Genomic DNA, 27,659 nt, shown 5'->3' with positions numbered 1-27,659 from the left:
ACGTCGTCTTCTAAAATGATTTTGAAATGCAAATTACTTTGATATCTTGTACCTAGCGATAGATTTGATACCAAAAGAGTTATTAACGATGTCCGTCTGGAGAAATCAGAGAAGTAAGAGGAATTTGATGGTTACTGTCTATAATGTGCTACTATAGTGCGGACCAGTTAAATATAAACCTTGCTGTAGCGTGAACAGTTACTTAGAGAATTATGACTGAACGCCTGTCTGACAATTCCTGGTGAGTACTTAGTTAAAAGAGAAGTTAAAAGATCAGTAAAACTCATACAAACAATTTTTGAGGACAATGGTGCTAAATGTATCTGGTGGGGATGGTTGGGCGAATAACCTAAGCTGTGAGCGAAATACATCTTAAGTATGCATATGGACCCTAACACGTCCTCCTGAAAAGAATTTTTTGCATATACAATTGTTTGAGATGTGGCATTTAGAGATGTACTCGGCCCACAAAAGATGTCTTGCCAAAATTTCTTCGAATGGATCGGTCAAATAAGGGGGAATTATGGGTACCAGTATTGAAAGCAGGTACAATACAGGTCGACTATAATAACCCCTGATTCGCCTATTTAGATTTCAATACCTATATGGCAGCTTCTGGGTTGCAAAAGGCTCATAATGTACGAAGCCTTCATAGAAAATTCACGGAACCGATTTCGAGGAAACTTGAGCTTTAACATAACCCACCGAAGAGTATCCAAGTGCAGAGAATACTGTCAGAATTTAAATGCAAACAAGAGAGAGAGAGAGAGAGAGAGAGAGACAGACAGACAGACAGACAGACAGACAGAGAAAGAGAGAGAGCTGCACAGTTTATAGTAGCTGTTTTAAAGAATAATGGACATTTAGCATTGTGTAAACATTTTACTTTTTCCTGCGTTCGATGATTATTGTCATAAAGGATGTAATGTGGGTCACTAATCAAACGAATTTTAGGAGCAAAAGTGTACACTGTTCCGTATTTTGTATTTCAAATATTCACTAAAACAAGCGTAAATGGTGGTGTCAAGTAAGGTCTTTTTAGCGGCATATCCCACCTTGATTTTAATGTATTTTAAATGTACTTTAAACTTCAGAGGAAGCTTTCAATTGGTTTTCCTTATATGATGAGCAAAGTACGGACAATCATAACTTTTATTGTCTTTTGACTTGCGTATAGTGGCTTTGCCTCTATTATAAATCAAATGCTATGATTTTGATGTAAGTAAAAAAAGATATCAAAATACGTCTGTCAGTTACAATCTTTTCAGTCTCACAAAAGAAGCTGCATATTCATTACAATATACACAATGGTACGTCAATCGTGTGCCATAGGAGCATGTTCAGAGAAACATACAAACGGTCGGAGGGTGTTCACTATTTTAATATTCAATATATCTCTAATGAAGAGACAACAAATGCATGGAAAAGGAAGGAAAATCTATCTACACGCACAGCTGTCATGTCAATGGACGATTTGCACGATGTTGGCACATATAGCGGTCGTTTCGAGCATCGAGATAACATAAATTTGCTAACGATTACTTTGAGGAAAATTGGCAATGAAATTGTGTGTGGGCAGATACCAATTTAACTCGGAGATTTTTTTCCAACTCCTGTCTCAACCCATAACCCAAAATGTCAGCAAACAGATTTCCTATCGCCAGATAGCTTTATGACGAAACGGGCAAATCTTAAAATAACCCTTTCAAAATCTCCAGCCAAAGTGGTACGTTTGATAAATGATATAATATTTATATTTGTAATTTTATTTCAGTGTGTTATTAACCTCCATAAAGGAATACGTGCATATTCAATTTTGGCCTTGTGCTAATAGATAGGAACGGACTATTTATGTGTGGCAGGAATATAAAACATAAAACATTTCCACCAAAATATGATGGATTTAGATTTTGTTACAAATCTGAGCAAGAGTATTTGTTCAAGCTATATGAAGGCCAGAATTAGAAAAAATAAGATAGAGCCGTTGGATAAGTAAATGGTGGCTTCTTATATTACAGATTTTAGCTTGTTTGATTAAGTTAATTATGATAAAGATGATAGTAGCAAAGTCACTGTGTAATTGTTTCTTCTGATTACTTGCTTGGTGATGACGATAATTTACTCATTGTAATTGTCAATGCTGAGTATTGTGATGATTATCGTGATGTTGATACGATATGAGGTTATTATTTGTTTTACTTTAATTAATAATATAAAATCTAGTATAGAGAGAGAGAAAGAGAGAAAGAGATTTAATGTAATTTTAACAGCTTGATCATTGATTAGAAGGTATAAATTTGTCCTTCCCTACCAGTCAATTGGCAGGTAGAAGATTAAAATAATTCTGGATAGTCTTTATTGTAATGAAATAATTATCTGTTTCAAACAATTCTCAGGAAGGGGAATCAAGTTAATGACTGCAATCATGATTTTATTGCTGTAAGAGTAAACTTTAAAGTAACGTTCTAATTGTCCAGTGTACAACCAAAATAATAATATCATTATCTATTATTGATTAGGTGCACAGACATTCATGCCAATGGTATACGTGTTTTGATATCGAAGGTATTATACAATTTCGACTTCTTTTGAGACAGTAATTTGTTTAGGGAAAATTATGAATACATATCTTCACATTATGAGTGATAAAACATTTTTCTAAAAGTAACTTGGGATAAAAAAGGATATTATGGTTACAAAAACTCCTTGTAAATTTACAGCAAACACCATTATTATAAGCAGAGCGTTTCCACAAATCGCTTTTATTATATGAAGAATATTTGCAAAATTGCAAACGTATCTGACAAAAATCTTTATATTTCAGTCTCAGCTGCACGTTATAATCTTGATATGATGCTGTACTGCATGACAAACTGTCTAAAATATACAAATACCACTCCGTGTTTACATAAAAATGACCATACCACAATAAAATTATTGTTTGAAGAATCAAATGATGGCGAGAGTATCAGCCTCGTATTTCGTGGCTCTCGGTAATCGAAGCCCCACCACCGGCCAAGGTCTATTGTCTCAGTGTGTCTTTGGGAAATGCACATAACACTCATTCCTTCGAACGACATTTCCAGTTGATTTTATCTGCAGAAATTTTCAAAATTGCTACCCATTTCAGACTACTTTTCTTGTAACAATACACATCCTTGCTGAAACTAACAATGCATATAAGGTAGTGAAATATGATCAGATTTATGTTGATATTTACTCTAGGCAAAATAAGCGCCAAGGAGCACATAGGGAAGAACAAACAGGAGCTGCTAAAGATGAGTTAAACATTTTGTACAAGATATATTTTGTCTTTCAACAGTATCTCCATGCCTATGAAATATTTGGTTAGATAGTATTAATGCGAGCTTGCATTTCTCTTCTAAGTTAGCCAAGATTATTTAAATACATAAATTGCACAGATAACCAAGACATTCTTTTTCATTTGCATGTTCTAAAATATAATAGCTTTTACTGACTAACATTGTAAAGTATTAAAGTGGAGATGGAATTGTCCCACAAGAAATGGGGAGGCACGTTTGGGCACATTACTGGTAATATTATCTTTACTGTAAATTTATTTATTATCTTGACAACAATTTCCAATCGTAGAAATGTAAGATCGTACGTAAATTCTTTGATAGGAAAGAGTACGACGGAAGTAGGAAGATGCCTGTTATTTTAATGTGTATATTATTGTTTGTTGGTTCTTTAAGTTTATGGTTCATAACAGCCACAAGTCTACGTACAAGGCCCTAGCTGGCGTGAGATCGCCCGTTTGGCGGACATTGCCTATTAAGCAAATGCTAGAGATGATAGCTAATAAAAAATTGGGGTAAGTAGAATAGTGCATATACACATTACCTCCAACGCTGTTGATTTCAGGTAATTTTTATTTTTTGTATGTTCATGAACATATATTGACACATACAAATATTTCGCCCGATAAGCAGGTTTTTTAAAATTTATTTATGTATTATGATTTGAATTTTTAAAATTTGAAAATAAAATATGTTTAATAATGGGAAACCATTTTAACTATTTCCAGTCACAAATGGAGTTAAACAAGTTTGCATTTTGGCCCCAGACCTATTTAGTAAAGTATTCTCTGCCATGGGTGCAGATCGCTTCCGTGACTATTGACAATTCGATCGACATCAGCGACTAGAATGGCTTCAAGCTCTTAAATCTGAGGAGGACACGGGCGAAGATAAATCGAAGTCCGACATGCATGATTGTATAGGCATTTCTCTTCAGCTTATGCACATTTCGGTCTCACAATACGTATGAAGAAGGTAGAGATGATGCTCCGAAATTCACCACGAAAACCTTATTTAAAGAACACTTTTACAATGAACGGTCAGACCAAACAGACAATGGTCACGTTCACCAACCTAGTCAGTACACTATCCAGTTCAGTCTACACCAACCCCATAATAACAAAGCAGGTGTTCGCTGTAGGAGTTAAGAGACATCAGTGTACAAAGAAAACTGAAGACCAACAAGGCCGTTCTGTTACTGACCCCGCTGTATGTATGCGAAATCCGCACCGTGAACATACGACATGCCAAGAAACTGAACCATATTTACTTGGGATGAATGAGGCAAATAATGAGACTAAATGCCAGGTTATTAAGTTTCTAACGCAGGCATGTGTTCCAAGCACACACGTTCTGCTGATTAAATATCAAGCGACGCCAGCAAGATGCCAGACAAGTTACTATCAGAGATTACCCAATATATAAAGCAAAAAGTAGGGAGAGCGATCATAAGGAAGTCAGGACAAACGCTTCAAAGAATTTCACAGTTCATCTGTACAACATTCAAATTCAAACCTGATTGTTGGTAGCATATCACACATGGTCGTTCTACCTGGCTCCGCCTAATGTATACAAGAGCTACAGACTATGAAATAATCACAGAGCCAGTGCAGAAGCGTTAGCAGCATGCATTTCATAGCTGCAGCGCGTCTTCTATTGATCAAGAACTCCCAATCCAGTCCAGTGTGGCACAAAAAGGTCAGACCATAAATAAACATGAGGATCATTTATGGCCAGTCTTTTAAGTTGATGTGGAAGAGGGGAGTGTGCGTGAAATAACAAATCACTTTGCTATAAAACTCGACCGAATTCCGCACGCTTCGATCACGGTTGCACTTGTTTTGTGTGTATAATGTTTTATTCGTGATCAGATAAAAAAAAGTGTCAGTGACTAAGTTATTTCGGCAGAGTTAATGTGTATAGAATGTGACCTTATGTAGCTGAACAAATAATAAAATTCCCGATTTTTGTCCCTTTCTTGGAAATACTAAATCCATAAGCATAACCAAGGTTTTTCATCATCCAAATATTAAGTACCCTTTTATATTGAATTACATTACTTGTGTCGTATCTTAGCATAGAAAGGATGGGGCGTGGATTTACCCTTCTGAATATCACAAGCTTTATCGTGTAGTTGACAAGTTATATTAATGTAGCCATATGTGTGTCTTTGTGTTTGTCTTAGGTCAAAATAATCCTGCCCACGAACTGACAGTATCATTTTTATATGTTCCAAATATACCTGAAACCTGCTAGATTTAAACTATTTGGCAAATAAGAACGTTTGGAGCGAAACTACTGTGCTATTCCTTGACCTTCATGTTCTGTGAGAGACAAGTAACAATGAAAGTGGTCATTATATAAAACTGTATTTTCGCACAGTTGAACATAACGTCCACGAGACGCCTAATTTGAAAAATATATGGGCTGAAAATAGTAATCAAGACAATATATTCATTTGTGAGGGAAGATGGGACAAGATAGTGCGATAGTGTTAAGATATATACATGCATATAAAAGTAAGTAGACACGTACATAAGATGAAATCAGAGAAAAATGGCGCTAAAGAGACGCGTTTAAAATTAATTTCGTTTTGTAATTATTGTCATTTTAATAGTTATCAGAAAAAATGAATTGTTTATTGTCATAAACATTATTATATCAAGTTTTTATTTTATGAATTGATCCTTACCAATAGCCAATGCATAATAGTCAATGGCCATTAGGAAAGTAGATGGTAAACCATGATCCACAAAAATGGCGTTATGATAACTAGCGGCCACAGTTCGTTGCAGAAATATGTATCGTATTTACAGTGACAGGTCAGATATTCAAGCTCGGTTAGATTAATTATGGAATCGTAATAGCACCTGGACAGTATCAACGCTTGGCCGCCTTATTGATTCTGAATTACGTATGGTTATGTTAGATACAGACAAGCGTAACATAGTTTTTAGAACACTGGTTAGATACGGATGTCTGCTATATCATAGTATGCAAGAAGAGGCCAAAGTGGGCATGGTATTAATAATCTAGCTAGCATCTGCATACGAACCAATTGCAAGAGCTTCTGATCCAAATCTGAGGTTAGCAGGATGGCTTCTAAGGCCTGTATTACATTATACTCCCAATCAAATTTGATCAGATTCTTTTGAGTAGTTACTAAGACTAAAGTTATTTTTTTGGTGAAATAGTATATCAGTTCATCTTAATGTTCCTAAATATGAAAGAGCTTTATGCCAAACTGCTTTCGAATAGTTTTGTTAAAGGTTTTCTAGAGTCAAATACACATCATATACCATAATGTTCATTTTTCGCTATATACCTCAGAACTGTGCATTTTAGATGTAGGTTTTAACTCACAGAGGAGAAAAGTAAGATTATGTGAGCATACATCGATGTATTACGGAAAATGCTCCGGAAATATTTATACACTTCCGGTGAAAATTTGGATTTCCAGAAGTGACGCACAGTCGAAAAGTCCCTCAAGTTTAGCGTATGTGATGATAATGGCTGATAGTGACGACACTAGCGAATGTGTGGCAAATTTGTCATGCTCATCTTCGTCGTTTGAGGTAGGTGAACCCCTTGAAGATGGCCAACTTCATGAATCTGAAGAAGATTCTGCTCACTGTGAAGTGAGGCCGTATCAATTTCAGCCCGAACGAGACGATAATCAAGGACCTGTATTGCAATTATTACTAATCTTATTATTATTTCGCTAATGTTATTTAAATTTCGTAATGAAAAGAGAAGTAAGCGAATTAGAGCAAAATCTTGTTGGATGACTTCAGAGAAAATTTAGCTTGGTTCATCAGTAACTAGTGGTGTTACATTTTAGCACTGAAGACTTGGACTATGAGAGGTGTATAAATAAATTCTTTATTAATTTTATGACTCATGGTTGTTCTTTTAAATTACGATGAAATGCAGACCCTGAATGTACCTTTTAATCCACCCAAAGGGTATAAATATTTATATCCCCCATGGATAGATGCTTATCAGCATATTTTTCCATGTCGGTTAAGGTGCACAGTACTAGTGACAAATAATGCATAAATGTTTATGGGGAAACTAATAATGAGAATATTATAATACATTTCTAATGAAATGTGCACTTCAGTATTGTGGTACAAAAGGTACAAGAAAAATCTCACCATATATATATATCTATGTATTTTTTGCACTTGATAATGCAAGAGCTACAAGTGTGCTGTCTAACACAATAATTATGACAGAGCGTATTTACCACGTATATTAATATATTCAGGTGTACGTGTGGAAATTACAGCAGTAAAGAAACAGTTGAAGAGTGTAGATGTAAAGATATAAAGATATCAATGCGATTTTGGATAAGGCAGAGGAGCTCAGTGTGAATTGTATCATCGATCATCCTGGATTTTAGAGAGTTTGCTTGGATGAATATGTCCTGGAAGCAGCATACTATGCCTACCGACAGCAGAATGCAAACCGCAAGGATATTCTGTCAGAGTATTTAAACAATTCTAGGCAAAATGTTCTCACAATAGTTATGGCGCTAATATCAGGTCCCTTTTGGGAAAAGTTATTGCTGTATACACTTACATGTAGAACAAAGTCATTCATTAATTCATGAAATCTCCCCTTCATTGAGAAAATGTGACATTTTCCTTATGTCTTATGTGGAGTTTTCATCCAAACCTTTCTAGAATAAACCTTGTTAGCATCATTTGTCTGTTATATTGGAAATTATCATGAAAAGCTCGTAACTGCATTGAACAATGCATTCATTTCTTGAACAGACTCTGCACTATGACATTTAAAACATACTGTTTTCTGGTCCTATTCACTTTAGATCCATTTAGCTTCCTACCATTGGTTGCAGAAAAGTAGAATTTTATGCTAAAGGTCTTGACTCTGAAAATTGGAAATAAATACGTTAAAACGAGAATAGGTATTATAATATACTTTTATTCAAGTCTAATACATGTTGCATATTGTTGTAATATATACACTGCATACATTCAGCTGGTAAGATGGTGCTGGGATATCTTGGCCGTGAAATCCGAGTTGCTTTGCCATCCTGTGCAGTAGATGCAATCAGGCTGAAGTTCCCAAGTGAAGGTGGAAATTACACAGGTTTCAAGCACTTGTAGTTATCTTGCAAATCGTGATGTGAGAGCCTGGACAGTCATCGACTTTTCTGGACTCAGGGACTGGCTACATAGAGATGGTGGTAACCATCAACTGAATGGTTTCCTGACCATTTCCTGCAGCCCTGCCATCAACTCTTCAACATATTCTGAAAGAGGAAATGGTTCCCACCATAATTTAAGAAAGAAGAATTTCCTCCACTGCCTATATGCACGCTGAAACGTTTTATAAAAAAAATTTGTAAATAGGAATAAAAGTTAAAATGGTATTCATTTTAACAGACGTAAATAGTATATGAATGTATTATTATTTTGTTACAATATATGATTTTGAATGTGTGCAACAAATATAAATCTGCACAATATTTATTTTGATTAAAATCCAGGGCCTTGTTTTGATTATACAATAACATTAAGGCTTTTATAGCACCATCAAATCAGTAATGATTACATACATGCTGAAGACATGCATTTACCTTACCCTTTTCCAGATGTATTTGAGTTGAAGCTGGAATCCATTGGGTCACTCTCATCTGCTTTGTAGTTTGAATCATCGGACTCCCTTATCATGGAACACTCATCATCAGTATCATGAACATCAGTACCAGGGTCTGTGTCTGGCTCATCAAAACTGTTTATTTGGCCTCCATTTCACTGTCTGTGTGGATGTCTAATGAACACCGAATGCCTTTGCTCCTTCTCTGTACATGTCGGACATTTACCTGACAACCTGTGAAATGTGAAATATCATACATGTGTATACTGATTATCATAATTTTCACACAGAGAGTAATTCTGATGAATATACTTACTAATAACAGTGTATTATTTTTCAGTAACAAAAAGTGGACAAGAGCTTGGTATACTGACCCAATTGCTTACACGATCATACTGAACTTAATAAAATGTTACCTGCGTTATTGGCTTGTTAATTTTTGATGGTGAGATTATAACAATGAGTCACTTTACATCATTAAATTACAACAGTACGCATGCACAGCATGAATGAAGGATATTACTAAACTTGATGAGTTGAAATATCTCGCAGTGGAGTGTGCATTCATTTTTGGAACTAGCATTATTATTACTACCAAAATCAATTTGTTGTCTTGTTTCTAATGCTTGAATCTCTTAAGTATCCTGTCAGTCAGACATTCAACAGCAATACCGGTGTGTCTGGTCCCAGAAACGAAAGCAATGCATGAATAATGTGTTTGGCAAATTCAAGTGAATACATTTGCTATAGATAACGTGGTCATACTTTAAGTTTTATGTGTGTTTAAACAGTACATGATAAATGCATCAAACCTCTTTCGTTACGTATAGAAGCTATGGCTGATCATAATGTTTGACATAGATCCAACACATTGCAGAGGTTTTCCGCAATAAACAATGACGTTTATTTATTGATTTACTAGTATGCTATCATGTATGTTGCCATATGAAATCATCTGAAGCTATACCAACCGTTTGGACACTGGAAATGCATAGAAACTTCTCGGTGACATCAATATGCACACCAGGATACGTCACACCATCTACTGTTGACTCTGTGATTGCTGGTTCTGAAAAATCTCTTTCAACACCTAACAAAAAGATACAAATAAATCGAGCAGCATTAGAAGTTTACATCATAAACATTATTAAAGGCTAAATTCTTCTTATATTACATTATATGATCCTGTACACAATGTGAATAATAATAATAATAATAATAATATACTTTCCACATTGAACAAACATTACTATTCACATTTGCAATCAATGGGTTGTTGTTGTGAATCCGACCTAGCCCTGAATCCACTGACTCAATTGTGTATATCTATTTCGTCAAGGTTTTTGTTTACCAGTTAGTTTGGCTGTACGTAATCTCTTCAATATCAATAATCGTTTTATATTTGTGAAACGAAAATGTCATTTTTGTTATGACTGGACAAAAACATGATAATGGATTTGTTATATGTGTACTAGTCTTATGATAAACGTACAGCTTATGTAGGTATTTGGAAATAACACGTCTGCTACATATATAACACATGTATTTGTGTTGAAATAAGAATAAATAACTAATTTTCCTGGAAGTAATATGTAAGTTCTAACATTATAGAGTGTATGAGAAGGCGTGATTTTCGCTGACCTATTATTCAAATTGATCAAAATAATCCTGAAAGAACCGGTATATAGCGGTTTACTTACAGTTTGCAAATCAGCCGTGACTTTTCCGTATTGTTCCATTGATTCATAAGCTGTCCTTCAAGACATAAAAGGCAATCAGGGAGTGGCATCAGTCGAAACTGGAAACCTTACAATCTCAGGAGTCGATTACTTATATGTATACAATCACAATCGCATTACCCTACAAACAGACATGAACCAATCAACAAAGAACATCATTATTTTTGTTGCTGTATGTGCAGTGTTTGCCACCTGGGTCGATGGGTAAGGCTTCACCGTTCCTATGCTTTCTTTATAATCTCTGATGTCAGTTTATAACTCACCTATTTGATGATTGCTTTACACTAAATTATAAAGATGAGAAAGCATATTTCAGGAATTCGAAATGTTTTTTATGGTTAATAAGAACAATTTTTTTTATTGAGGATTGTTTCGGCAGTATGCTTTTTGTAATACCAGAGAAATTAAATGGTTCTAATAAGCTCATTTGTTTTAAAGAAGCCTATTGTTCTTTACGCGTATATCTTGTCTTAATGCCTTCACACATTGTATGCGTTTGCGAGAAAGCTTGTATAGAATAGGTGAAGTCAAGTCCTATAAACCTGTCAATACTATTCTACCAGTTGCAACTTTTATATGAAATGTTTTATTGGAAATACTAAGAGTATTATTTTAGGCCAAAACAGTTTTTCCACTTCAGTTACACCCACTTACACACGCACACACATACAGTGTTAGGACTGGTCAGCCTGGTGTAAGGATACTGTGACTGGATGGGAAATCTTGCTACATGTCAGCGACATGATGCACCAGGGCTAGACATCACTATAAACTGCCTAACTGCAGATATCGTAGCGATACGACTGAAAAATTGTTAAACCTATTTAAAAGTCAAAATCACACACACACACACACACACACACACACAAACACACGCAGGCGCGTGACTAAATCCTCAGACAAGGAGAAGTGCTAGGGCAAGAAAATAATATAATCTCATTATCGTTTTATCTTGAATCATTCACAAAATCACCTGCCTTTTCCCCACAGTGGTATTGACAACATATTTATTCATTTATATATATTTGCGACATGCTTTCCAAGCATTGCCTGCTGTTTACACAGCAAGAGGTTCATTCGCTTACCCTTAAAACATTTTAGTTACTTATGTATGCATGCACTCATATATGCTACTACTATTATCCTGTAATTACGTATGGTATCATAAATAGCGTTAAATATAACTAACATACATGTAAGTAGTAAATATATACATGGTTAGCCATTACTGTGCAAACGAATACAACTGTAACATATTCCACATCTTCCACGTACGAATCAAATTCTATCAAAAAAATCACTGTAACATTTGCAGAGGTATAAAGTCTCAAGAGTGCAAACATTAGCGGTTTGTTTAATATCATGCTGCAAACTGTTTAAAACATCTTCAGTGGCGTAAGAAAAGATTAATATTCAAATAGTTGAATGTTTCCAATGAGGAACGTCTTAGAATAAGGTTCTGTATGTTTTAAAAATATAAACAAATTTTAATTAATACTGCCCTAAAATTTGTGCTTGTTTAAATAAATATTAAATTAACTTCCAAGACTTAAAAAAAAAAATTTCTTCAAATTGTTATCTCTATTAATAGGTATAACTTTTCTGCTAGTCAGACATTTTATCAGATATTGTTGAAATGTTGTTTTAATTTGGTTCTGTTGTTGGGAACATATTTTTATTTTGATTTATGAAAGATAGAACCAACGAAACACTATTTAGCTATTTAGATTGGGTTTCTGTGCTGGCTTGATAATCATGGACCTTTTAATTTTGTTTTCTTTAAATTTAAATATTTTTTGGAAGTACGTATAATTATCAGCATGTGTGCTGCGCATACGTAGAAATATAAATCAACATTGTTTCTTGTGAAAGATATCGAGAAGAAAATATCAATCATGAGGTCTATATGTATACGTGTGCATGTATATACGTATATATGTTGCTGATTTTTTGAGGATAACGAAATCAAATGTATGCTCAGTCTTGCATGATATTTGGTTTGGATGATGAATGAATTCAGGTCTGTTTGTGGCTTGCACTCGGAAAGGGTATTGAATATTTGCGATATATATATATATATATATATATATATATATATATATATATATATATATATATATATATATATATATATATATATATATATACGTATATATGTATGCATGTGTGTGGGTGTGTGAGGCCTAGCAACATATAGCGAACACATCCAGCGGAAACAAGAAGTATTACGTGGACTATCATGAAACTGATAAATATGACAAATAAGAAAAAAGTTATAAATAGTAAACGGTATTATAAGCAGATTATCATGTTTTTCTTTACAGTCGTCTCACTACCGTAAGCAACACGAGTGACATGAGACATCAATATTTTGAGGCATAAGTCGCTTTAGTGACATTTTTAGTCATTTCTCACGCACAACATTTACGATAATAACGTTCAAAATAACAGTGAATTAAAAACGAAATCTACGTTAAGAATTATTTTCAGTGTATGTATTAATTTATCAAACATAGTAATTATCTGTACTTTCTCCATTTATTATAGTCAAATGTTCATGAAGGATTCAGAATCAAGTTTGCATGAGATTAAAAGTGTTTTCCGTCGAATATCGAAGCACCTATTTTACTAATTTAATGCCGGTACTTTTACAGAAGCGGTTTATCTTTGAAAATATTTTGGATTCGCACTCTGCGTTTGTCCTACACCCAATCACGGTATGAGTGTACACATCGATCTTAAGTTTACACATTTTGTAAATGGTAACCTGTTGAGCTTTCACATTGTAATAAATGCTCTAACATTATGCAAATTTTAGTGAAGTGTGTAACTTCAAAACCACATGCAGCGAGGCTGAAAAATACGGCGAATCCTGTGGATGGTGGAACACTTGTTATCACTACAGGTTTGTTAACTTTATAAATATAACGTTTTACTTAAAAAGTTCAGAATAAGCAAATTGACCGTTTGTGTTTGGTTTTATATCTAGTTTTCTTTTGTATTTGGATTTCTATCTTCAGAAAACTTGCATTGTTGTTTTCTTTATAGAATTAAGTGTCCCAATCTGCTATATTGAATTGCGATGACAAGCCTAATATGGAATAAATAAATAAAACAGTTGCATATTATTAATTGTTCATCATATTCTATTAAAAGTATACAATTTTCTATAATTGTGCAGTACGAAAAATCTGATAGAAAATATTATTGATGTTTCTTCCTGTGTTTTATTTAAATTTTAGAACTGTTACCAAGACCTGTCTTGGGTCGGATATATGTAGTAAGTACTATTTTCAAATAACTATTCATCATATGTATGTCTGTAAGATGTAATGAAAATTTTCCTGAAATTACAATTTATACATTACCAATAACGTAGATGCGAATGTATCGTTTGTAGAGCTAGACAATTTGCGATGGAGATCATTTTAATTTTATTCTTTATATCTCCATAGTCTCTTTATATCCATTATGCACTATTTTGCCTTTTTAGTTCTGTGGTTCCTATTCCTGTGGCTTATCTCAATAATGCCTCATGGACAGAATTTATCTTCGTGAGGTTATAAACTTGTACTGTGCTAATTGAATGCTTCATTCTGTAGTAATTCTACGCTGGAACTCATTGACATGGTCAGTCGAAATTTTCAACCCCACAGGTGAAGTTAGAATAGAACGAAGTCAGCTGGCAGGGCTGGCAATCATTGGCTCCTTACTCCTAATAACAGCAAAAACAGTTCAATGAACTTCAACTAATATAGGTGAAGAGCTAACCAAGTAGTAGAAAAACTAAACACAGACCCCCCCCAAAAAAAAAAAAAAATTAAAAAATTGTTCAAAATATTTTGCACCTGGCTCGTAGTAAAAATAATGATATTCTGGTGAAAGGAGGGGACAATATAAAAGATGGGGGTCGCTTGCTCTTTACTTTTATTCATGTTGATGGAAAAGTACCGGTGAGAGGTAGGTGCCAAAATAAAGGATTAACGCCGTTTGATGTTTACCTTCTCAATTATCATGTAAATTTTCTCGTGAGAAGGCGCATCCGCGATAAGCGCTTGCTGTTGACCCTTATCATACAATATCTATCTGATTTACTTCAGAGCCAACCCATTCCTTGTATTAAATGCTTGAGAACGGATTTCTTTTGATCATGTATAGTCATCGGCTTTTTAGTGAGCTACACAGTTCGGGTTTTACAATGCTTTGATACCATTTGCTGACTAATTATTAAGGTTCATATGACACAATAGCCTTTCAGAATTGCTTTCAATGTACTCAATATCAGGATTTATTTTGGGTCACCCTACACTGTAGGGACATAGACAATTCAACTCTCACTGGCTGTATTTTAAATGTATTTCCAATTTTTTGTACCTTTGTTGTAAGATCATCAACTAGATTTACAGCCAGCGAACCAGCTATCCAAGAGGACGAAAGAATGAAACTTGGCTGCCTTTCACCGTATTCTTGATAAAAACAATGTCCGTGTAAGGGGAACAGGTCAAAACGTACCCAAACCGAAACGTGCCCAAGTCAAAATGTACCCAAACCGAAACGTAGCCAAACCGAAATGTACCCAAGTCAAAACATACTCAAGTCAAAACGTACCCAAGTAAGAAAAACCTAATGCCATATTGTTAGTGTATTGTGTTTTATATAACATCGGCTGGCCTGGTGATCAATAAAAATCGGCGGACGCAAAGGAAATCTTTTAACTTATGATCTAGTCCAACGCATATTAAGAACTACACGTTTAAGTTACGAATTATGATTTCAGTATATTTATTTTAAGCTGTCCCATCGAGAAAATTCTACCAATGTATCTCAACCATGATTGATGACTGCTTCAATAGCGTCTTTATTTTTCATTGCGTTCCAGTTTTCCATTTCGTATTTTATTTTATTTCTATTGCGCACCATATTTACATTGCTTATTTTTGTCATACCAGCTTAAATCATCAGTAATATTTTACTTCCTTCTGTTAAATACTAATGATTTTAAGGAGTGTTATAAGATAGTTATCTGCTTTAAAATCCGTGTATTCCTACAAACATTTAGATCAACGAGATCAGCTGAACTTAATAAATTCAACACCTGCAATCCACCCAAATCCAATGTAACATCCGACAAAAATTCTAATATCATACAAAAGTTCACTGGCCAACAATTTTCTTGCATTAGGTGCTCTTGCATCTGTTTGTACGGAAGCCCTATACAATTCAATTATTACATTCATCAAATGTATCGCGTACGGACAAGTGAACTGGAAATATGTGCTGACTCACATGAAAAAATCACCTAAATCCAATTAAGTTTATGATGTTTGTGTTCTTGGTATTTTCGGCATTTTTCGATCAGGAGCAGTTACTTGTCACAGTAACCGAGTATTACTGATGTTTCAAGCTGCTAACTACTCAATGGAAATTATGGAACGCAATGGAAATAAAATTAAATACGAAATGGAAAAATGGAAAGCAACGAAATTAAAGAGGCAATGGAGATTAGTTTTGTGTTTTATTTATTAATTCTTAATTATAAAAAGTAAAAAGTAAACTTTTAGCAATCATAATATATATATATATATATATATATATATATATATATATATATATATATATATATATATATATATATATATATATATATACATCCATACATACATAACTGTTTGTTTAGAGAAGTAAAAAATGGAAATTATTTTTAAAAACTGGTCCTAATAATTGTATGAAACATGTACATTTGATTACTGGTTAAAACACATGAAACCATGGTCAAGCATGGTTCAGATCATTTGGTAGAATATTCTCCGCGGGAAAACACAACCTGAATATATTCAAATGATACTTCTTAACGTAAAGACATTTTTCTTCATGTGCTTTGAAGGTAGATTATAAGACAAGATGGTTGCATTGTCGATTGATACTACTGATCAGGCTGGTCATTGTCAAGAAACACAATACAGTCAAATTATACCATTATTTAAAGCGAGTGTGGGTCAAGTTTCAATTTGGCTACGTTTTGACTGTAAACCCCAGTAGGTACCTACGATAAAGAACAATCTCTGTGGGATCTTGCCGTTTACATCCCGTAGTACCTGTGCGGCGACATCAATTACGTTAAGATGGTTTAAGGGTCAAGATTATTGGGCATAATGTAACTAAACATAGGCTTTTTCGGGGAAAATAGCAGACTATTTTCAGTACTTATTTTCATCTAATCACACATAGTTTATTCCCTTTGCTCATAAATTATTTAGTTTGCTGCGACCTAAAATCAGACTGTACTTTCAACAAAATTAGTCGTGTTCAGCAGCAATGTTCCTCGAAACATCCCTCAAAATCATGGTTGTCTCTTAATTATCGCTTTGACAATATCGATAAATTTATTTGAATATCGCTAACTTGTTATACTATTAAATTGATAACACTTTCCACAGGAAAACAGTTTCCCTCTGGGTATGTTGGTTTGTATGTGGATATGTAGTGTACATCCCAAATGATATGCATTTTGAGGCACATTGCAGCAAGACTTTGAAAATGGGAGGTGATCTTGGAACATACCGTAGTCTCCTAATCGGTATAAAACATAAACATTTATGCGTTGCTCAAAAAAGTACGCAATATCATAAAATGTGTCTATATATACGGGTATTATTTGCCTTTCTCCTGTCAGATGGACATGTCTGGGAAATGCTTTATGAAATGCATGCGTGTGCCATGATTAAAACGTATATATATATATATATATATATATATATATATATATATAAACATTTTAACCGGCTTGTCTTTCTCACAGACCTCTTTTTTATCATTTTTTTTAGAGACGAAGCTGTGTTAATAGAAATGAAAGTTATATAATTTATTACTAATCAAAGGAAGTACTTCTTTGTCCACTTATATGCCCTTTGTGAGTAGAGAGATCCACCAGTAATAAAATCAGTCATTCGAAAAATGGATGAAAATTAAGAAAATATCATTTTTTAACAATCATTTTTTAACAAGCATAAATTTATTGCCAGGTTAAAGAATGAATATACCAAACTTAATTGATAATCATCATGTAATCACGTTTAGTGGTCTAACTTGGTCCTTCTCGATATACCCGGTCTGACAAAATAATGAAAAATACAAAATATTTTGCAAACATTAGTATAAATACTATTCAATTTTATTATATTACCTTTAATACGTGGAATCATCACGTTCCACGTTTATAAATGAGAACTGTATCCGCTAAACTAATCAATCTGGAGATATGCACCCAGTAGTACACGTCAACAGCTATAAATTTAAAATGGTTTCTTTCCTACTATTATGTTTAACTTATAAATATTCGTCCTAAACCCGATAATAATTAGCAGAGTGCCTGTTTTCAAAAATAGGTTGAATAATAGGAGTGTTTAAAAACGATGTTATTATTATTCTCGTGTGCAGTGCGTGCTCAGCCGTTTAACAAAGTCATCATCAGAAACATGTAGATCATGCAGTCAACCAGGGATCTTTGTCAGTGGACTGTTGTTCAGGATGTGTGACATGGTCTGAAGAGCTCCACAGCAACAGGAAGGGTTAGCGGCCTGGCCCCATTAGACAAGGTTGACTGCAGAACGACCATGTCCTGTCCGGAAGTGGTTCAGTGTGGTCCACAGATGATGTGGAAGACTGAACCCATGAGGGCAGACAGATGGCTCAGCTAGAGGGAGTGGTTTACAACATCTGTTGAAGACAAATCGAAATAACTGTCATATCCTCCGGCAACGGACCTAACCAGATTGGGTGACTCGAAATCAAGCGGACTGCTGGATGTGAGGTGATGTCCATGTACTGTCGAAGTTACTCACTGGCATAGTCCTTAGCCAACACTTTTATGGTTGCTTCCTGGCGATGTAGAGGAAGAATATAGCTGAGTACTGGCAGCCATGGTAAAGGAGTAGGACGTAGTGTTCCAGAGATTATGTGCATTGCTGTGTTGAGCTGGACAACAATTAAATTAGTATGGTATGGAATGACCAAGCCTAGATAGGAGCGTAATACTCGGCTGTCGAATAATAGAGGTAATTGCTGATGTCTTGAGTGTCTGAGCACTAGCGACCCAAGTTGAATCAGCCAGTTAGCAGAGTAGGTTGTTTCGAGTGCTAATGTTTGCTGCAGTTTTCTTCAGGTGGTTGCAGAATGTCAGTGATCTGTCCAGAGTCACAACAAGGTATGTTGATGTCGTGTCGTGTTTTATTTGCTGCCCATTGATGAGGATGAAAAACTCACGGTTCATATTTGCATTTTTTAAGGTAAAATACGCTGGAGTCTGTCTTTGTTGCGCTTGGCTGTAGACGCCATTTCTTGAAGAAGTCATTCATATCCTCTGGGTCCTTGTACAGTACCCCCCTCAAGCTGAACAAACGAGTAACTTTGGGTCTCGAGAGCAATACCATCTGCATGCATTAATTTGTACGACTGTGTTACATGTAAGTCATTGATATAAGCATTGAATAAACTTGGTGAGAGAGCAGAACCATGTGGGAGTCCATTTTTCTGACTCCTCCACGAGCTACAATTCTCTCTGATGTGAAGTGTGAAGTTTCTGTTGCTAAAGAACATTTAAATAGTCTCAACTATCCAGCGCGGCAATATTCTGGACATTTTCAACAGCAGCCCTGCATGGAAAATTATGTCACGTGCCTTTGTTAGATCTATTAAAACAACAAAAGTTTTAAGGTTACTCGGCAACCCGTTTTCAACAAATGTAGTCAGGGCAAGGACCTAATCGCAAGTGCTACGGCCATACCTGAAGCCTGCCTGTTCAAAAGTTATGATATTCTCCAAGTCAGGATCAATTCTCTGGAGAATCAGGCGCCCAATTACCTTAAAACAGAGCGAAAGCAAGCAGATCTGCCGATAATTCGCCGCATTGTTGGGATCATTTTACAGGCTTTGGTGTCGCAATGATCTTTGTCTGGTGCCACAAAGTCGGCATGCACGTTTCCATAACAGCTAGCTTGTAAAAAACAGCAAGCCATTATTTTGCCTTCGGGACAAGATGCTTCAGGAACCCATGCAGGAAGTCGTATCCTTCTGCTTTGCCTGATTTGATGCTGCATAGCACCGTTTCAAGTTTTATTGTTGTAAATGCCTCTGGGGTGATTTTATCTAGTTCAGAGGCCTTTCGACACAGTATTGTCGCCACTGACTTCGTACTTGACGTCGGTGCTGTTTCTCCACGGGTGCTTTTGCCACTTGTAATAAGTGGCTAGTTACAGCATTTGGCGGCTGTTGTGCGGTACCAAGTCTTAAATCAAGTTTCAGCATTTTAGGCTGGAGCGCGTAAAGTAGAATGGTCCTGTAGTTTCCTCGCAGCGAGTGCAGCTGGTCGTGTCCAGGGAATCGATCAGGTGATCTGCTTTGTCTGGTCCTGCAGCTGCTTCATATTCCTTGAGAAGATCCTGACATTTTTCATCCAAAAATGGTGTATAAACTAGACGACGACTACGAGGGACAGACTGAGTAGCTGCCTTGAATATGGCTCTTTTGAAGTGGTGGTAGGATTCCTTGATTGGGATGCAGCGAGATGGTATGGTGACTTTGCTACGCTCCAGTAGTTCAGCGCACTTGGTTGAATCTGCTTTGCGGAAGTTTCAGCGCTGCTTTGAAGAGCAGTGTATAGCCGGCAATTGAAGTCCAATATGGATAAGTATTGGTTTGTGCTGACTGTGTGGGAAGTCATCTAAAACAGTTTAACTGGCTGGCTGATGATAGTCACCAATGGAGCTGACACAGCAGAGGTCCGGTTAGTAGTGATTTTGCCATCTTGCAGAATGAAAGGTCCCACTTTGCTTGTGGTGGTGGGTCAGAATGAGGTCATTTTTCATTACCCACTCTACTAAGTGTTCTCCGTCTTCACGGGAGTCTGAGTAGCCCTAGCCAGGATGACGACTGCTGAAGTTGCCAATATAAACTGCTGGGTGTTCAAGATTTAAAAGCATATTGTTATCCCAGTGAGCCCTGGGTGGTTTGTAGACATTATCAATCTTGTACCCTCCAACCTGGACCACATCGTTGATTCTGGTAGATGAAACTGGAAAGGCATCATTAATGGCACACCGTGCTTACGTAGCACGGACAACTTTGGAGTCAGGTTGATGTAATAAGGTCAAAGCCACCAATGTTATATTGTGCCGTCACCTGGTCTGCTTCATGGAACTCCTGCAGACAGATCTTGCCAACATTATGTCGGTGGCTATAGTGCTGATAATGATTCGTTTGTCTGCTGAGAGACCCTCGACGTTAAATTGCGAAATTCGTATGGCCGGTCCAATGGCTTAAAAATTCGCGGACATTGGCACGTCGGGGGTGCTCTTCATAGTGGCACCTAAATGGAATTCATTGCTGAATTCGGTTTGCAAGTTGGATTCTTCGTTTCCAAATCCTTGGACGGAGCCTTGGCTTTGTTTCCACATCCTTGGACGGAGCCTTGGGTGGTTTCCAAATCCTTGGACGGAGCCTTGGCTTTGTTTCCACATCCTTGGACGGAGCCTTGGGTAAGTACTGACGAGGAGCGCGACGTGAACGCGGATCGATGCTCCCGTTTAAAACGATGAACAAGCAAGATAACAACTCTGTAATGACCCATTTTGTAGCATGCTAACAATTACTATTCATGTCATAATTAATTCTAACATTGCAGTCTTGTTCTAAGCTACTCTACTAATGATTAGTAAATCTTACATTGCTTTGTTGACACCAATACAAGGTGCTTTTGTCAAAATTTGAAGAAGTGATTCTCACCGAATTTATCTAGATGTACTTTCTACAATCATGCAACCCAAACATTTATATTGTATAATTAAAAGACATCATTATATATTATTTTGTACATAGCTGGTTTTGCATGATATGATTTTCAATCAGCCAGTGAAACTGTCAATTTGTAAGCAAGCATTGTGGTCATCCTATCACCACAACGATCTATTAATCATCTAATATTAAATAATTTCCTAAATTTTGCAAACTCCTTTCTCTGGTATTGTAAGTATATCTTAGTTCTTTTAAATGACTCACGTAAGATCTCAAAGAGCTAAGTGAAGTTTGGTTGAAGGAGGCTTACATTTAGACCTGGTCTGCTTCATGGAACTCCTGCAGACAGATCATGTCAACATTATGTCGGTGGGTATAGTGCTGCTGATGATGAGGCTTACATTTAGACAGATTCCAATATCCAGGAAAGGTAAATCAAACTAACTTCAACCGTTATCTTAAGAGGTCATTACGCTTATCGAAATAAATTGGTTACATAGGCTGTCTATGTTATAGTGGACGTATTTGCATTAAATGTATGTAATTGTATTTTTGTGCTTTCAGCAAACGACACGGATTCATATTTTTAGTCTTTTTCTCTTTTGCCTTTAGCGTACGCCAAGAGTTCCTGTGGAGACTGTTCGTGCAAAAATAAAACACAATCCTGTACATACCAATGCATCGGCACATATTGCTCACTCCCTGCCAGGGTCCAGATTGAGAGTTGTAATGCAAATAACTGTCCAGCTGGTAATATATCATTCCTTTACGACTGTACACAAGAAAACGAAAATGCAGAATTACTTCGTTATTTTTCTTCTGTGTTTTTGTCTTTCTATATAGATATACTGATTATGTTTACACTTAATAGAGGGCTGTTTTCTTGAATGTTAGAATAATATTAATTTTGTTTGATGTGTTCATAATTGTCAGTTGTATGACGTGGATAAAGTTTAATATTATCCAAAACAGGGGTTATGTTTCAGTCACTTGAAAGCTTTATTCTCAGCATTCTTGAGAGAGAACAATTATATTGCATGATTTAAAATCCACTGTATTGTTCAGTTAATGCAAGGAGAGACCAATGAAAGAAAGTTATTTATTTCGGCTTCTAACTTGTATGCCGACGAAGAAGACTATCATGTCATTCCCAGTGATCAATATGAGTGACCCTCCGCACCCACACCCCTAATAACAGCATAACCACCAAGTGTTACGCAACAATTAAAATGTTTTTGACATTTTAAACGGATAATATATTTTGACGGAAGTTTTATTCTCAATGTCATTCTAAATCCGCTAAGTCTCTAAATTTCTATATCGCCCGTTATGTATACATGTATGTTTTCGTACGTGAAGGAGCACTGTGTGTACGATCGATCGTCTGTTTGTGTCTGCTACATATGTCAGTACGTATAAATAATAATATTATATTACTATTTCGAGAGGCATTTTCGTTGACTAGTCGAAGTCTTCGTACAAAGGTGTCCATTAAGGCGGCACACCTGGGGAAACGTAGTATTTGCATTACCAAACGTTCATCAGATCTGAAATTTTGTAGTCTAGTAATATCAAAGTATTTTACATGAGTTTTCAAAGAACTATATTTATAAAGTTTTATCATGGAAAGGTTGACTTAATATTTTGTCAATATCCTTTTTGATTTTAATTTCAGGGATGCCTTTTATTATTACTTTTGTTCTTGACGTATATAAACACCTTTGATGCCCATATTCATGTTTTTATTTCACAATCTATTTCATGTTTTTATTTCACAATCTATTTTCCATCTTTTTTAAACCGAACGTAAACCAGTTAATGGAGGATGGGGGCCCTGGATAGATTGGACTTCAGAATGCGGATGCAGCGTCACGTGTGGCGGCGGTACACAACTGAAAACCCGGAGAAGGTCATGCAACAGTCCTGAGCCTCAGTATGGTGGAACATCATGTAGCGGCAATTCAATAGAGCACCAAGCTTTTTCCTGCAGTCCAGCACCCTGTCGTGTGGGTGAGTCTACTAACTCTAGTACAAACTGCTATATAATTATTATGTTTCTTCTATTAAAGCATCGTCAACAGTAACTAATATTGTTAAACTTAATTTTTATTTTTTTTGGTCTAAAATTGTTGACACTACTACTACTACCACTACTGCTGATACTACTAATACTACTTCTACAACTGATACTATCTCTACATGTTTAATAACGGCGATCAAAATCTAGTAATTATGGTTTTGTCTTTTTTGTCTCTGATATCTTTTATCAGTTTGGAAGAAGTCAACGTATTCACTGAAAGTAACAACAATTGAGAAACTATATTGACAATATGCTCTTGAATTTGATTTCTAAGCAGAGTATTATATTATTGGTTTTGTTATCAACATAAATGAGCATTTATTATGCTCTTCAACATTCATAACAGCAGGTGAGACAACTGTAATTTGTTCTATTTTATAACACGTAAAATGACGAAAACAAGAACTATTACACCAACTACAGTAATTAGTATCCCTTTTTCATACTATTATTACAAAAAGCACTACTACTACTAGCGTTACGTTTGGTGGAGGTATACAGACTCATGCCGGAAATCGGCGCCGCACCAATCCCATTCCCCAGAATGCTGGAAGACAGTGTAATGGAACTTAAAGGGAATGTCAGAAAATTCATTGTACAAACACACAAATGTGTCCTATATGCAAGTAATACCTCTAGAGAAAAAGAAAATGTGAATTTATCTACAGTAAATAGCCAGGCCAATCATAAGAAACAAAGAGAAAAACATAAAATAAAGTGGTATAAATGAATTATCGTTTCCCCTTTTCTCATTAAACAAACATAATAAAAATTAGATTTCCTCTGCAAACATGTTTAGTGCAGAATGTAAAGAAGCAAAAGGAAAAGAGTATTAGTCCCGTGTAGATTGCAAAAAAGATAAAAATATTCAAACAGTTATTCATATTATCTGGAATACAAGCTGGTTAGAGATATGCAGATAAATAATATGCACATTGATAAGAGAGCAATATACGAAAGATAATTCTGAAATTTCTCAGTATATATAAGAACAATTATTCTGGATCCTATTTGGATATGTCGTCCCATATTAGGCTAAGCGGTTTATAAGGAAGCTGTATGATTCCAATGAATGACTTAGAGATTGGAAGTATATCTTGAAATCGACGCTTCCTGATAGTCTCCTATTTTCTCAAAGGCTTAGAAAGAAAGCGGTTCCTTTTCGTCTCATGAACTCCAAAGTTAAATATTGTCTCCTCTCCCATTTGCAATACTATGGTGAGAGAGAGAGAGAGAGAGAGAGAGAGGGAATACTAAAGTCAATCGCAAAGCTTGAGAAAATGGATGAAACTGGTATATAAAAAACAAGCAAAATGTAGTTTTATTAGAAAGTTACGAGCTTATTGAATGTAGATACGAGCCTTGCGATATAGTGAGCATGCACTATGATATAATTGACATGTTGTATTTAGATGGAGGTACTCAGCTTGCCAAAATATGAAAAAATGCATTTTTTTATATAAACTTTATTAATCGAACTGTACACTCCCTCGCCTTTATTAATTGCAACAATGCAATTCCATTTGTGAAAGCTGAGACTTGTTATAATAAATGAATCCGCTAAAATTTAGAACATACATTTTGGGGATGCACATTATTAATGGTGGTTCTGGACAGTCATTATAAAGGAAATTTAGAAATCATTGCTGAATACCTATTTTTAATCAATTGTTTCATATGCGCTGTTCTTCCCACAAAATGTTAATGAAATGTGTTCAGAATAATTTGTTTCTGCGAATCTGCGACCTACATTTTTTATCAGTACGATATTTAATACACACTCTGTTAAATATACCGCATTCATCACATATTTTCTGATAAACATATTGCCCTCACGTTTTAATATTTTTATTTTGTAATTGTTTTTCCACTTAGTTGAAGCCATACATGGAAGTTGGAGCATTTGGAATAGCTGGACTCCACATGGTACATGTAGCGTCACATGTGGTATTGGTATACAGGCTCAAATCAGAAATCGGACCTGCACCAATCCCATTCCCCGGAATGGTGGAATACCGTGTAATGGAACTTCGAGGGAATCTCAGACCATTGAATGCAAAGTTCGAAATTGTGCTATAGGTTAGGAATTCTTGTTCATAATTGAACAGTAAAGGATCATATACAAGTTCTTAAATAAACAATCAGGCCAGTAGTCGAAATGAAAAAGTAACTAAATAAAATAAAAATGAAGTGGCATAAATCAACGCTTGCCGTTTCCTACCCAAGCCAGGTAATACAAGTTTGTTTTCATTGCGAAACGTTTGAAAGGTATAAACACAGAGTATACAACGATAGTAAGGAAAATTATTGATCCTACTGTAGAATGTAACATTACAATATTCCAACTCAGATGCAAACCATTTGGCATGTAAACCGGTCGGGCATGTGCAGATGAATGGAATAAAAATTGGTAACATAGGAATATACTATGGTGAATATTGCTTTGAAACTTATTAATTTATATATAACAAAATGTACCAGTTTGTATCTGGAAATAGAAGGGATTTCAACGGACAAATACAAACTTTACTATGAAAAGTACATTATATAATCCTTAGCCCTTATTATTGAAATCATTATGTTCAAATCATGAAATTCGAACATTCTTCATTGTACATTATTTTCAATGTGGTAGTTAATATCACTTTGTCATTACATGTCAATTTTTCCAAACGAAATTCGTTCGTTTCTTCATATTTCTATTTTTTCTTTGATTTCTCCTAAAATCCTAAATCCCAGATGGAAGCTGGGGCGCTTGGAATGGGTGGACCTCAAATGCATCCTGTAGCGTCAGTTGTGGTACAGGTATAAAGACTGAAACCAGAAAACGGACCTGCAACAATCCAGTTCCTCAGAATGGTGGGCAACAGTGTATTGGAGTTTCATCGGAATCACAGACCATTCAGTGCAACAAACAAACTTGTCCTATAGGTAAGACATATTAATAATGCTTCTAAAACTCAATCATAAAGTTATAGAAGGAAGCGAGGACACCTCACAATACGTGAACACCTTACCTCATTAAAGACTAGAATTTGTTTGCGTAGATTTACCCAGTTTAACAAAAGAGGGACAAAGGCAATATTGTTCAACAATTTACTTTTGTATATAAGCCACACATTGTTTAATTATTTGTCTGTATTATTGCAATCATCCAGTTCCACTTTTGAAACCCCGAAATTGGTATTTATACACGTATGGGCTCACATGTGGGACATAATTGTTTTTGGTGACACGCAGTTTGATTGGTACTGGTGAAATAAATGTACTGTACAGCATGTTTTAAGGATCTCAAGCTACATATTTTGAAAAGCTAGCTGAACAAAATTCGCGGGACTTCTGAGAAATTACATGATTGATTTCGCAGTCAGTTTTTCCAGCCATTCACTGACCAATATTCTTTTCAATACATTGTTTAACATAAACGTTCCCATTACATGTTTTCGTCTAAACAAAAAGCGTTCATTTCTTCATATTTATATTTTGTTTTCTCCTATAATTTCTAATTCGCAGATGGAAGCTGGGGCTCTTGGTATAGTTGGATATCAATTGGAACGTGTAGTGTCACATGTGGTACTGGCATACAGACTGCAATCAGGAACCGGGACTGCAACAATCCATATCCCCAGTATGGTGGACGACAGTGTATTGGAACTTCTACGGAATCTCAAAGCACTGAATGCTACACACAAGCTTGTCCTATAAGTAACGAGTCAAGCTACAATTTTTGCAGTAAAGAAGATTCTGGATGTTGAAAAGTAAACGTCGGACAAAGCATCGCAAATAAAAGCAGCTAAGTAAAATGCGCATGAACGGACATAAATCTAGTTGGTTTAACATGCTGTTTTCTAATTTAAAAAAAACAGCAATAGTCCACTGCGAAACGTTTTAAAGGTGAAGTCACGTAATTGTAACGCTGAGATTATGTTGATTATAATGGAGATAGCAAAAAGCATTTAAATATTTTAGTACATTTACAAACTATTTGTCATGTTAGCCGGCGATAGCTGCGCATGCGCACTGCTAACACGCATATACGATAAAATAAAGATTGTACTGAAAACGAAATCTGTTGCAGACAGCAAAATGGGTTAAAAATATTCT

At 35.5% G+C, this 27,659-nt stretch overlaps 1 protein-coding gene and 1 long non-coding RNA gene across 2 annotated transcripts in view; one reads left to right on the top strand and one right to left on the bottom strand.

The window, feature by feature from the left end:
* Positions 1-8,279: 8,279 nt before the first annotated feature.
* LOC149789227 (uncharacterized) lies at positions 8,280-10,428 on the bottom strand. Its single transcript, XR_016424331.1, has 3 exons — positions 9,920-10,428; positions 8,934-9,182; positions 8,280-8,601 (listed from the first exon to the last, which is right to left on the bottom strand). It is a non-coding gene; the product is annotated as an uncharacterized LOC149789227 (long non-coding RNA).
* Positions 10,429-10,793: 365 nt separating this feature from the next.
* The window catches only part of LOC149789226 (SCO-spondin-like), a 59,769-nt gene continuing 42,903 nt past the window's right edge, over positions 10,794-27,659 (top strand). Inside the window, exons 1-8 of the mRNA XM_089973592.1 lie at positions 10,794-10,891; positions 13,506-13,592; positions 13,930-13,967; positions 22,088-22,225; positions 23,291-23,485; positions 25,431-25,634; positions 26,295-26,486; positions 27,069-27,260. Coding sequence (XP_089829718.1) covers positions 10,821-10,891; positions 13,506-13,592; positions 13,930-13,967; positions 22,088-22,225; positions 23,291-23,485; positions 25,431-25,634; positions 26,295-26,486; positions 27,069-27,260 — 1,117 coding nt within the window. The 5' untranslated portion in view covers positions 10,794-10,820. The remainder of the gene's footprint in view (positions 10,892-13,505; positions 13,593-13,929; positions 13,968-22,087; positions 22,226-23,290; positions 23,486-25,430; positions 25,635-26,294; positions 26,487-27,068; positions 27,261-27,659) is intronic.

This window comes from Sinohyriopsis cumingii, chromosome 11, assembly GCF_028554795.1.
Source record: "Sinohyriopsis cumingii isolate HCF-2022 chromosome 11, ASM2855479v2, whole genome shotgun sequence".
Classification (NCBI taxonomy): domain Eukaryota; kingdom Metazoa; phylum Mollusca; class Bivalvia; order Unionida; family Unionidae; genus Sinohyriopsis; species Sinohyriopsis cumingii.
This window is presented reverse-complemented; position numbering and strand designations above follow the sequence as displayed.